At 55.8% G+C, this 13450-nt stretch overlaps 1 protein-coding gene across 2 annotated transcripts in view; it reads right to left on the bottom strand.

The window, feature by feature from the left end:
• The window catches only part of GPR137B (G protein-coupled receptor 137B), a 52432-nt gene extending 39225 nt beyond the window's left edge, over positions 1-13207 (bottom strand). For both annotated transcript variants that reach the window (XM_006746082.3, XM_081824335.1), the window contains exon 1: positions 12644-13207. In XM_006746082.3, coding sequence (XP_006746145.2) covers positions 12644-13051 — 408 coding nt within the window. In that variant the 5' untranslated portion in view covers positions 13052-13207. The remainder of the gene's footprint in view (positions 1-12643) is intronic.
• Positions 13208-13450: the final 243 nt, after the last annotated feature.

Raw genomic sequence — 13450 nt, 5'->3', positions numbered from 1 at the left:
TGTGGCCATGAGGGCTGGAGGGCAGGGCGCGAGCACGCAGCCACTTCCATGGGAAGCTGATGCTGTGTCTCAGAAATACAGCATTTCCCGTCGCAGATGCCTGTGGCCTCAGCATCACTTCCACTGTGTCATAAAGTCCTGCCTAAAACTGGGACCATGGGAACAAAGCTCGATGATTTCCCAAGAGGCCATCCAGGGGTGCAGACGTCACTGTGAGCGATCCTGGCTCCTCGGGTTCTGATTTAAGACCAAGTTCTGGGTTGGCATGAGGTGAAGCTGGAAGCTGCCCCAGGCCGACCCCTGAGACTGGGCTGTAATGTGGGTAACCTCCTGCCCCACCTACAGGCCTGCCCAGGGTCCCGTCAGTAACCCCAGGCCCCTTGCACCATCTTTCAGATGACGCAGGAGGGCCCAGTAGGTGACGTCCTTGCTGGGACAGAAGCAGAGTCTCTAGAGCGGCTGCTGACCTCAGCCTCCCTCCGCCCATAAATTACAGTCCCTGACCCTCTCACCAACTCTGTTCCACCCTTTGCACTCTTGCCTGCCTGTTCGTCCTCCTACTGACTCAAGTTGGCATTTGCTGCCTCACGATCATTTTTCCTAATGTCATGTTGGCTGCTTCTGGCAGGAACGACCATGCTATTCTTTGTGGGTATGACAGTGTCCCTTGTGCATTCAGACAAACTAAACAAAAGTAACCTCTCTGTCCCCAGAGGCAGTGTCTGTGGCGACTGAATGGAGCACTATGCTTCCAGACTTGCACTTGATTCAGAGGCGCTGTATGTAGCCATTCTGCCCTATAAACTCCCCCCACCCCACATGACCCGGGTCCCTGCGTCTGCCCTTCTGGGCCCCCACTCCCTGGAAATGAACAGGCTGAGCAGACACTCCCCAGCCCTAACAGGCTCCAGACTGCATACACCTGCCCCGCTGGGCAGAGGTCTGGCCGTGGGCTAGGGCCCCCGGGGAGACTCTCCCAGGAGCTGAGCGGGTCGGAGGTTGTGTGCGCCAAGCAGGCCAAAGTCGAAAGAAACCAGTATGTCTCTCTCGCTCACACACGCACTCTCTCTTCAAATGTATGTACGCAGATTCACTTGAAAATGCTCCAAATTTATGGTAGGGTTAAGATTCATTATAAAGTACGTACGTCATGTACACCCAAAGAAACTACCTACCCCAGGGAAGCCTGGGTGGCTCAGTGGGTTAAGCGTCTGCCTTTGGCTCAGGTCATGATCCTGGGGTCCTCAGATGGAGTCCTGCGTCAGGATCCCTGCTCAGTGGGGAACCTGCTTCTCCCTCTGCCTGCCCCTCCCCCTGCTTGTGCTCTCTCTCTCTCTGACAAATTTTTTAAAAATCTTAAAAAAAAAAAAAAAAAAAAGAAACCACCTAGCCCACACTCATGTACCCACCGCACAGTTCAACCTGGAACACAGCCATCTTTGTTCCAACTCGGTTTTCATTTTTAACAAATGAAAAAGGTATCCCTGAAGCCCCCGGCATCTCTCTCACTGGTTCTAATCCCTCCTCTGCGGAGGTAATCCCTTTCTGAATCTAGCCTTACCATACCCAGGAAGGCTTATAATTTTACCATGTACGTGTGCATTTACAAATAACACCTAATATATCAATATACCATATGTGAAAAATACAGAGTACCATCTTGTGTGGGTTTTCACTTCATCTGAACAATATTAACACTTTCCACACCCTTGTGCAACTTGTTTGTTCGCGCATGATGACATGTTCGCAACACACATTCTCGCTAAGGCCCGGTGTCCCACTGACCAGAGGCCACAGCTTTGTGCCTTTCTCTGGCACAGAGACATGTAAAGATGATCAAGAGTGTGCACTCAAGCTGGCTCACCTGGACCTGAATCCTGGCTCCACCAATTGTCAGCTGTGTGACTGTGGAAAAGTTACCTAACCTCTCTGTGCCTCAAGTACCTCACCTGTCAAATGAAATTAATCACAGTACCCATCTAGTAGGTTTCTGTGAGGATTAGCTGAATTAACCCAGGTCTTGCACTTAGACAAATGCCGGTCACCTCACAGACACTCTGTGTTTATGTGTTTGCTACCGTCATTAGTCCTTGTCCGTGTTCTCCAACCATGATTCTAAATGCACAACTACTAAACCATGACCACAGAGTCCTTCTTGACCATAAAAGGAATTTTCACACTCAGAAAGGTTAGGAACCAAGACACATTTGCCGTTCGCTCTTATGGTTCCTCCGTGCTGCCCACTTCCTGATATATTGGGGAAATTATGCAAACCCGAGGCCCTGGTCTCCCCAGGTGACAGCCAGTGGTCAGCTGCCTCCGTCGGAGTTTCCCCATGCTGAGCACCCTCATTCACCAGAGCATGGTGACACGACAACCAGAGTCCCTGAGACCCAAATGGCACATTTCTCCCCTTCTGCAGGAATCCCCAAGGACGAGCATAAGCCAACTCCAGGGGGTCAGCCATCAGGACAGCTCTCTGCGAAAGCGAGGCAAGCATGGTGTCTTCATGTGCGTGGAGATGGACCATGCATTTAAAGCCATGGAATGCCATGAAGGAAAAAGGCGTATACGCTGTTTGTGCCACAGAATTACGGGGTGCAGTAGCCTGAAGCCAAGGTGAGCTCTGTCCGGGTCCTGGGCTGGCCACATGTGAGGGGTCCCCAGGGAGGTGACTGGGCTCCAGGGTCAGGTCTTCACCATTTCAACTTCTGCCTTTGAACTTGGCAAGCTCACGACTCGAGGAGCGGGTCCTGCTCACTTCCTGGCCTCGTGCTGTCCCGAGGAACACAGAGTCCCCAGCAATTAAGTGAGCTGCTTTTGCATGTGATCTTGGGATGCACAGTGATCTTACCTCCGCTCTGAACTTCCCTGCAAGTGCTGTTAGCCAGCTCCAGCCCTCCCAAGAGCTCTGCTGTACTGTCCCGTCTGCTGACCCAGCACCTAAGACGCCCTTCCAGGCACCCGCGTGCACGCACATACGCACATGCATGTCAGTGCCACCGCATAGTGGGACAAGGAGCACAAGCTGGGTCTCTTGCCTAAACTGCCCCCGACTCTCAGTGCTCACTCAGGGAACAGAGGGAAAGGTCTGACAGGAAAGAGGCATCTCTGCTTGCTTCCTCCCGTCCTCTCCTGTTTCCAATCCCCACCAGTCCAGCCAAGTTCTGCTCCCGCCTCCACACATCCAGTGGCTCAGGAGGGCCTCCCTGTCCTCATCAACAGAACTGGGCTCCATCTGACAGCGCCCACACCAGCCAGGCTGCCCCAGAAGGCTCTAAGCCGGCAGGCAGCCCAGGAGGGGCAGTGGCGCCCTGGAGAGCGCCCCTCACAGTCAACCAGCAACACACGGAGCCTGGCCTTCAATTTTCTTGCTTTTCCTCGTCATCAGGCACCTGAGTGTCTGGATTCAGGGGTGTGGCTGGCCAGACAGCCAGGAACCTGCTTGGCTCAGCCCTGATGACCTCTCTTCACCTTTCTGGGCCTTGGTGTCCATCCGTGAGACAAGAGGGTTAGTCCCAATACCCATTCAGGTGCCTTCTACCTTTAAAACTCTAGACATGAAGGGCACCTGGGTGGCTCAGTAGGTTCAGCATCTGCCTTCGGCTTAGGTTGTGATCCCGAGGTCCTGAGATCAAGTCCCGCAGCAGGCCCCCTGTTTCTCCCTCTAACCTCTGCCCTGGCTCATGCTCTCTCCCCCAAATAAATTAATAAAATGTTTAAAAAAAAAAAACCCAAAACTCTAGGACATGAAGAGCCTTCCCAGAGGGCAGCCTGGGGCCTCTGCCCTGGGAAGTCCCACCCGTCCGCTGCAGCCTTGCTTCTCAGGGGGAGTGGGCCCTACCTGTCAGGGGGAGGAAGGAGCTGGGCCTGGGTCACAGAAGCCCAGTCCTGCCCTGGGGCCCGCTGACTCCCCTGGGCAGAGGCCACAGGGAGAAGCACCTGCCGTCTCGCTGGGACAAATGAAGACTGACCATGCAGATCAACCTCCCTGGCAGCATTCTCTCTCTTCAGCCTCGTGAATGGAAAGGACCTTGACCATACAAGGTGCCACGATCATCACTATGTTTCTGAGCCGCTCCTATGGCAACCGCCACCGTGGGGCACGATCTGCAGGTCAGGGCCCTGCCTGCAATTGTTCCAAATGTGCATGACACGCACATAAAAGAGCACCTTAGTAGCAAGGAGGAGATCTTTTCCAGCAAGGGGAGCTTAGCCGGGGGGGTCAGTGGCCGGCCAGGCCCAAAGGCTCCTGGAAGGAAGGCCCCGTGTGGCCGCCATGGGCCACGTTTTATCACGGCCACGATCTGTGCACCAAAGTACACAGAACCACAATGTAAGTTAGCAGCGAAAGTGCCTCAGGTGTCTTTCCCTCCCCAAAATAACTTCCTGCCTCAGGAGTGAGGAGCATTCTGACATTCCCTGGGGACTCTTGCCCTAGCTGGAGGCAGTGTGGTACCGGCTACGGACGGCCTGCTGGGATCCCCCCCAAATCACAGGCTGAAATCCTGCTCCTCCATGTGATAGCATCAGCAGGTGAGGCCTCTGGGAGGCAGTTAGGTCAGGAGGGTGAAGCCCACGTGAAGGGCAACAGTGTCCTCATGAACGGGCCCTGGAGAGCGCTCTCCCTGCTCTCCACCACGTGAGGACCCAAGGAGAAGCTGCCATGTGCAACCAGGACAGGCTCTCACCAGAGCCCAACCATGGTGACACCCCGACCTCAGACTCCCAGCTCTAGAACGGAGAGAAATAACTGGCTGTGAAGCCACCATGGTATTCGGTTAGAGCAGCCTGAGCAGCCCAAGACGGCCCCGACGGGGCTCCTTGTATCTACCCCGGACAGAACAGCCCTCAATACTTGCCAGAGAGGAAGCAATGTGGCGGAACACTGGGAGTGAGGCCTCCTTCTGCTCCTGGAGCTGCCCCTGGCTCACCGTGGTCCACTGGGTAGGGCCAACGTGCACCAGGACAGTGAAAACCTAATCCCATCAGAAACAATGAAAGGAACTGAGAATGTCCCACCCCTTGCAGACAGGTCCTGGGAGAGTACATCTGCCACCACAACTGCAAAGGGCTGTCCTGGGAAGAGGGACTGTATCTGCTCGGAACGGCCCCAAGGGGAGGAACTGGAGCCACCCAGACTTCCCCCAAGCACCACCTTTCCATCCCGATGCTCTGAACCCCAGGAAGCTGCCGCCAGGAACAAACCAGAGCAAAGAGATTTGCCTTTACACTTAAATAGTAACAAACGCCACTGGTTCTTTTAAAAACATGCAACGTGCATCCTAGAGGAACAATCGTAGAGATGAAGGAGTGACCACTGGAGACATCCCACTTTGTGTCACCGCTGTAAGGACTGTCACCAAGTAATGTCAGCCCTCATGACATTACTTGACCTACTCATGAGATAGGGTGCAGCCTGGGGAGCTGAGGTCCCTGTGTGTGGGGGATTTCTGCCCTGCGGATTACGCATAGCAAGTGTGTCTGCCAGGAAAGGGGTAGAGGGCTGATGATGTCACAATACATCAAGCCGGTGGAGGGCCCTCGTCTGTGTCTCCCCAGCCCCTGGCCGACAGGAGACAGGTTCCCTTCTGTGTGCTGTGGGTGGCATGTGGCTCAGGGCACTCCCATTTCCGTGTGTCCTTCCCCATAGTCAGTGGCCCTTCGGGGAAGAAATCCCAACTTACTGCCTCTGGCCTCAGGCACCTGCGTTGGTGATCAGTAAGATTTGTTCAAAGCAAACAGCACTCTCTAAGCAGGAGATGAAAACCCAAGCCCAATTCCAACTTGTCCCGGCAACAATAACAGGATAAAGATGGGGTGGGAGCTTGGTGATAAATGCTGGGTTTGTTCTAACCTGGGCCCGAGGACCAAATCCAGCCCACAGCCTGTTTTTGTATGGCCTGTGAGCTAAGAGCAGTTTTTATCTTTTAAAAGAGACAGATGAAAAAAAAAAAGAATACACAGCAGAGACTGTATGGGGCTCACAAGGCCTAAGATATTGACGCAGGCATCCCGCGCTCCTTCCTTCCTTGCGCCGCCCCCCCCATGAGCAAATTTGAGGAAATCAACCCACTGGTAGAGAAAATCCACTCAGGCTTCATCTGTCCTCATTGGTGAACAGACTCGAAACTTAAGCCCCGGGATAATTAAAAAGTAAAATACTGACAAGCCTGTGCAGACCTCCCTGAATGCAGTGTGGCAGGTATCGTCTGGACCGTTTGCTGAGGCTATTTCTGTCCCGAGAAAACCTGACCTGCCAGAATGTCAGACCTGAGACAGACCCACAAACCAGGAAGAGGCTCCTCTCGCTAGAGCTGCAAGGAGAATAGGAACCGACTGACCAAAGCCACTCTCCAGATCACATGATTTGCAGTTCTCAAAAAGCGGAGAGTCTCTGAGTGATGTCACAAGGATGAGTAGCCTTCCATTCCGTCAATGTCCTTCTCTGGTCAGGCCGTCCCTCACCGCCCTGATGATGTCACCTCCAAGATGATCCCCTCCCAGGCACCGGAGGCCTTTGGGGGCTAAGATGATGGACACACAACAGCCCCCCAGTTGGGGAGGGCACGTGCTGTCAGACACAGCCGTGGACAACCCCCCGCCCCCACTAGTCCCTGCTTGCCTGACCTGAGGAAAGACAGGGGCGCTCAAAGATGCCACAAAACCCTGTAGATGGCAGGGTGTGTGGGACCCAGACCAAGGTTCCCGATGGGGACAGGAGCCGCAGGTTTGTGCTCGGTGCACAAGGACACAGCCGGTAGGCTCAGCTCAGCTTCTGCTGTTGGGAAAATCAAGGCTTCGTGGTCAGTGGGGTTGGATTTCGGGTTCGCTGTGAGAGTCTAATCATTCCCAAGAGTGCTGAGGCCATTCATGAAATGTGGTTCACCTTAGGTTGGCACTGAAGCAATAATAACGGGAGCGGAGAGAATTAAAAGCTTGTGCTTCGAGGAGAGATCTTGGGCAACTGGGCTGTAGAATCAGAGGCCTCTTCTTAGGGAAATTTTTAGAAGTGAGGCTGGGAAGCTACTTCCTGGGAGGGGCTGGTGGTGGATGGTCGACTGAATGCAAGTAAGGAAAATTCTCCTGGGTTCCATGTGTGCCTGCCCTGGCAGAGGCGCACACAGGTACACACACATGCACACTGCTCTGGAGGCTGTGAGCCCACTGAGTGACCACAAGGAGCCAGAGACCAAGAGGTCATGGGGATGGTGCACAGAGGTGAGGCCGAACATACTTCCTGCCCTGGTGGGACTGTTGGGTCCCAGCTTTGAAATAAGGTACTTGGGGACTAATGCTTGCCTTGTGTGTTCCTAAGCTTCTTACTTCTTCATAATCACCAACAGGCCTAGAAGCGTCCCTCCTCACACCTCCTGGATTTGGACCTGGCACACAATAGTATTTGGTAAACATTTCTTGATCTTGATTAAATGGACTGCCAAGAAGCACAGCAAGACTCACGTATTCCTAAGATCAATACCTCCCTTTTCCTGGTAGGGGTGGAGAGAGGGTCCCTGGATTAGATTTTGGCTGCCTCCTGGTTCCCTATCAGCAAGGATGAGGACAGGGGTGCACTTCGAGTTGGGGGTAGCATGTGCAACAAGCACAAGCTCACAGGTGCTGGGCCTCGACCTGGCTCTTCATACCAGACTGAGTGACCTTGGACAAGTCACTGGAATTCTCCTGGCCTCGGTTGGCTCATCTGCAAAATGAAGGGCTGGGCCGTTGAACCTCCCACTCTCCCCAGCTCTTGGCTTCAGGAGCCGCAGCTATGAGGAGCTGCTCACTTCCACACTCCCTCTAAGGGCAAGCCAAGTGTCACTATCATTTTATAAACATAAATGTTGCAACATGGTGGTAGAAGTCATTTCGATGACACGGTGGGGGTGATATAAGGCAGAGCTGGTACTGGGGTCTGACCTTTAAGACTGTGGTTTGGTATCTGGGCAAGAGCCAGAGTCCCTCCTGTTACATGCAGAAAGAGCACCTTAACTGAGGTGCAAAGGGTTACAACACCGACGGTGTCTCCTTTAACCTGCTCCCACCAGGGGGATAAGCACCGTGGTCATGGTCGTTGATTTCCTGGTGAGGAATGTCAGTAACCAGCCATGGGAGCCACATTAGGGGTGAAGCCAGGATTCAAACTCGGTCCTGCCCACACAGTCCCTGCTCCTTCCATTCCCAGTGCTGCCAACCCATTTATAGACCTTTGCTGGCACACCATGACCCCCAGACTCCCACGATATGCTCCAACAGTCCCCATGAGCCTCAGCTCCCCCCCCCCACCCGCCCTAACCGCCCTGCAGCTTCCCAGCTGCCCTCTAAGACGTGCTGGAGTCCTGGCTTCTGCGTCAGCATCCATTAATCACACCACATCTCCCCCCACCCCGCCCCCATCCCGAGAGTTCACTTCTCCTTTTCCTTCCTCAAAATACCCTTCTGTCATGGCAGGAATTTGTCATCGGGCTCAAGACAACGCTGAACCAGTGAGACGTTGAGCCCACTCTGCTCCACCAAACTCAGGGGCCCCAAGGGTCTGAGGTCCAAGGGCAAACGGCTGGAAGACACAGCTGCCCAGGTATTGCTGAGCCCATGGCCACACCAGGAGCACTACAGACAAATCTGCTTGCCCAGGGGCTGCCCTGGAACAGGGCTGGCAACCTCTGCTACTGGGCCTCGACCCCACAGCCTGGGGTGGAGGGCACCTCAATACCCCATGCGCAGAGATTCCCCCATGCTCCCGCTGTCGGGGTCCTGCTTTGCTGGAAACCTCTATGTGAAGAGCAGGCTCTGGAGGACAGACCTCGGTTCAAGCCTCAGCCCTACCACTTCCTGGTGCAGCAAAGAGCTGAGTGGGAGGGGCGCCTGGGTGGCTCAGTCGCTTAAGCATCTGCCTGCGGCTCAGGTCATGATCCCAGGGTCCTGGGATGGAGCCCCGCATCGGGCTCCCTGCTCAGCGGGGAGTCTGCTTCTTCCTCTTCCTCTACCTGCCGCTCCCCCTGCTTGTGCTCTCTCCCTCTCTCTGACAAATAAATAAAATCTTTAAAAAAAAAAAAAAAAGGCAAAAAGAGCTGAGTGGGAGTTTAGCTGTACCCCACACTGGTGCTGGGGACCAGAGCCAGAAACGACAGGTACTCAACACTCCATGTTCCAAAGACAGCCCCGGACATTTGGGGCCAGCCGTTCACACACCTCACACAGGGCCAGCTAAGAGTCAGCAGAACCAGTCCTACCACTAGCCTCCTCCCCACCTTCCAGCCTATCCGAGAAGGTGGAGAGCGGAGAAAAGGAGTCATCAGCCCGTCCTCGGCAGGAGACTGGCATTCACGGTGGCACATGCGACCCTCACCCCGGGTCACTGAGGAGAAAACCCCAGGGGAACTGCTCAGGTGGATTAGGAAGCAGGGGGCCTCACCACCCCACTCCACGGACAGGTGCTTGCTGAGCTGGGAAGGCTCAGACCCAAGGGGTGTAGACATGAGAACAAACTGGGTTGCAGAGAGAGTCCTAGCAGAGGCCACCCTGGGCCGTGGGGGGTCTGAGGGCACCAGGACCTCAGGGGGCGGGATCTTCCTCCACTTGGAGTTTCTGTGGGCGGCAGAGAAGGAAAGGGGGCGGGTGGGGACCTGGGAGGAGACCCGGCGGGGCGGGTACCAGCCCATGGCCTATGTGGCCAGACCTGAAGAAGGGATTGGACAGAAGGCAGATAGGCAGAGGGAGCCAGGATAAAATAGAGTCGGCCATGTAGACGCGGCCCCATGGCAGGGTCACCCACAGAGCCAGAGGCGGAGCAAGGCTGAAAGTGAACAGGCAGAGCGTCACTTGAGACAACCGTGCCCCTCCTCGGGCCAGCCCCAGAAGAGCCAGATTCCAAAGATGGTGGGGGAGAGGCTAAGAGCGAAGGATGCACCGCACGCTTCCACTCCAAGCCCCAGAGGGACGGGACCATGGCCCTCCAGCGGCTGGGGCGGGGAGGAGGTGCAGAGGCTGCGGGGCACTGTGGACGAGCTCCTCACCATCCCGCCCCTCGGAGGGCAGATAATACCCTTAGCCCAGGTTATCAGCGAGGCTCCGCGGAGACACATGAGGAAGCCCCAGGCGCGGGGCCAGGCACAGAGCACAGGACAATGACGGTGAAGACTTCCTCCAGCTCCAGGAGCACCTTCCATCCCTCCCAAAACTTCTGTCATGCTGCTCCTCGGCCACTGCCCTCTCCTTCTCCCCACCCGGCCCCCCGAAATGCCACAAGCCCGCCTCTTCTCTGAGAGCTCAGGGCCCACTCAAGCCTCCCAGAGCTTCAATTACACTCTCCAAGTCCCCGGAGTTATCACTTAACTGTGTGGGGTATACAGTTCGCCTCTCCCCAGCCGGGGGTTCAGCTCCCAGAGAACAGGGGCTGCATCTATGGTAGAGTATGTTGTCCCATCTGAACACTGTACCACAAGGCACAGGCCATCACTCAGATGCCAGAGATGTGGGCGGCCTCCCAGTGCCTCCATGGCCGGACCACGTAAACTTGAGCGAGCCATTGAACCTCTCTGACCCTCCACAAAACGGGGAGACCATCTCAGCACTTCTGTCAGAGGGCTCTCGCGGAGAATAGGACAAACCAATTAGAACCGAGCCCAGCACCCAGTGTGTGCTTCTTCATTATTCGCTGCTCGCCGCCCCCTCCCAAATCTGATGGACTTGTTCTGAGATGTGCCCTGGGGAAGCTGTAATTCTTAAAGGTCCCGGGCCATTCCAGTGGTTGAGAACCTTGTCTAAGAGAAGGCACGTGGGAGGGAGAGGAAGGGAGAGACGTCAGACCTGAGAGTCAAAGAGTGACCCCCTTTATGCCTCCCCAGAAATATCAGTATTTGTCAGGAAGCCAGGGCGTGGCTTTGCTCTACAGAGTCTCGGAGGCCAGCACTTAGGTACCCCCTTCTCCTGCCAGCCACCCTGGAGATATGAAGAGAAACAAGACTTGGAAGATCCAAAGAAGCCAGGGCTTGAGGCCTCTTGGCTGGAGTGGCTCTGTCTGCCTGGTCACTCTTTCCCTCACTCAGCATTTACTTGCCAACCAGCAGATGGTGCAGAAAATGTGCAGCCCTGCCCCTAATCCAGCTAGTGCAGAATTTGCATGTGATTAGCACGGAGCCATGGCACTGGCCTGCATTTTCCTTTTTTCTTCTTCCTTCCCCCCAACCTTTTTTTTTTTTTTTTTCTTAAAAAGGGACACAAATAAAGACCTCCATACAAAATACGATCACGGCCACAGTTCTTGAAATAACATCAACCTACCTGACCTTTGTATCTTGCTGGAACTACCTCTTTGGATCCGATTAAAAAGCTAGAGTGTCTGCAATGGAGCTGATGACTGCCTGAGTAACTAGCTTTTGGGCTCAAAGGTAGTTTTTGGACAGATAATACCGATGACTCGTGGACTGGAAAATACGTGGATACACCAGACTTATCAGAAGGCTACAAGTGCAGAGCTGTTTTTGTAAAACAATAATAGCTACTAACTAGTACATATGCTATTTTGTAGCCAGACATATTTCCTGCAGATTTTCTCCGGGGCTCCCACCACATCAGGGCAATCCTTTTCTAGCCTTTCTTTTTTGAGGCGAAGACCGTTTTCTTTAGAGAAACAGGGACGCTGTGAAAAGGAGCAGAATGCCTGCCTGCACAAAGCCTCTGTCCGTGAGAGAGCTCTTAAACTACCCTCACCAGGTGACACGGGTAGAGTCCTAGTGAAAACAGACATTTTAGTGCTCAGAAAGCTAATGAGAATCAGAGATGACCATGACGGTGTTGTGTAATTAAACCCTTTTGCAATACTTGACGCGGTATTTGCAAAGCACTTTACAATTACTGCCCTTTTCTTATTCACATGTTCTCCCATTAGCTTATTAACAATATACCTCATAAACTGGTTTCCCTGTGCCCGTAAAAGAGCCCCAGTAAACTTTATGGCTTTTTCTTGGGGCCTCTCCGACCAGCTCAGACAGCAAGCTTGACCTCCTGCTGCAGCAGCTGGGGAGCTGGGTGTTACCCCAGACTGCCGTTTAGCAACCCTGAGAAATGAATTCGGGAGCCCTAGTTCATTCAGCAGGGCTCCGACGCAGGAGATTAAAAACATCTCATCCCAAACCGGACAGTCCCGCCCTGCCATCACTCAAAAATATCGGTGACTGACCCCAATCTGGAGGCCATCGTGCAGAGGACCTTTCCAGGCTCAGATCAGGTGCTTTGGGATGAGGGGACGGAGGAGGAAGGTCTAGAGTTCGAGCCTCCCTGGTGGGCACACCTCCCAGCAGGACTCGTTCGGCCGTGTGCGGGAAGCCCCGCCGCGCCGGCTAATGCGGAGCTACACGGGCAGACACCGACTGGTGACTCCGACCCTCACTTTCTTTCTTTCTTTCTCGCCCCTTTTGGGAATGGGAGGGCGTTACCTGACAGAAAGGCCTGCAGGGAGGACAGGGCTCGGGCGACCCCAGAGCCAGTGCGCTCTGCCCACACTCTCGGCCCCGCGGCTCCGTGACCGCCCCCAGGCAGCCGCGGCCTCTCCCCTGGCGCCGCGCGCAGGGCGGGGGCCGCTCTGCCAGGTGAGCGCCCTCCCAGGGGCCTCCCGCTCCCCGCGCTGCTGCCCGCGACTCACCTGCGTGAAATACAAGTTCATGAGCGTGAGAGTGAAGAACTGCAAGCACACGGGGAAGCAGTAGAGCAGCCAGAAGACGAAGGGGCTGAGCGCGTTGGCCGCCACGAAATCTTTGAAGTAGAAGGAGAAGAGGACCGTCCGCAGGGAGGCCCAGAAGAGGCAGAGGAAGAGGAAGACGCTCTGGTAGCTAAGCCGCTTGTGGCGGTAGCGCAGCACCAGCCAGAGCTGCACGTAGATGAACACGAAAAGCAGCGAGTAGAACACGGTGTAGACGATGGTGAGGCCGAGCTTCACGTAGGGGGGCACGGCCGGGGTCAGCGTGGGCGGCAGCGAGTCGTTGCGGAGGGGGTCCCACGGCGGAGCCTCCATCGGGCCGGGGACGCTGCAGCGGGGCCGGGGGCGCCTCATCTGGGCTCGCGGCCTCCGCCGCCGCCCCCGTGGGGGTCTCCGAGCATCGCGCTCCGCCCGGAGCCCGGCGACTGGAGGAAAGAAAACAAGCCGCACTTCCTCCCCCGGCACCACATGATTCACTGGGGCGGCCTTTGTCTGCGATTGGCAGCGCCGCGCCCGCCGCCCCCGCGCGCCCCTGCACTGCCCGGGGCGCCCGCGGGCACCCACCCCGCCGCGCCGCGGCCCCGCGCCGAACGCCCACCCCGCCCCGCCCCCGCACTGCGCGTCCCCGGCGCCGCCCCGCCCCCCCGTCATCCACCGCCCCCCGTCCCGCCCCACGTCAGACACCAAGCCGCGCGCCACCCCCACACTGCCCTCGCCAGACCCCGCACCGCCTCCCGCCCCCCGTCAGACCCC

Source organism: Leptonychotes weddellii, chromosome 6, assembly GCF_054177405.1.
Source record: "Leptonychotes weddellii isolate Sample4059 chromosome 6, ASM5417740v2, whole genome shotgun sequence".
Taxonomy (NCBI): domain Eukaryota; kingdom Metazoa; phylum Chordata; class Mammalia; order Carnivora; family Phocidae; genus Leptonychotes; species Leptonychotes weddellii.
Note: the sequence above shows the minus strand (reverse complement) of the source record. Positions and strands in the feature narration are given on the sequence as shown.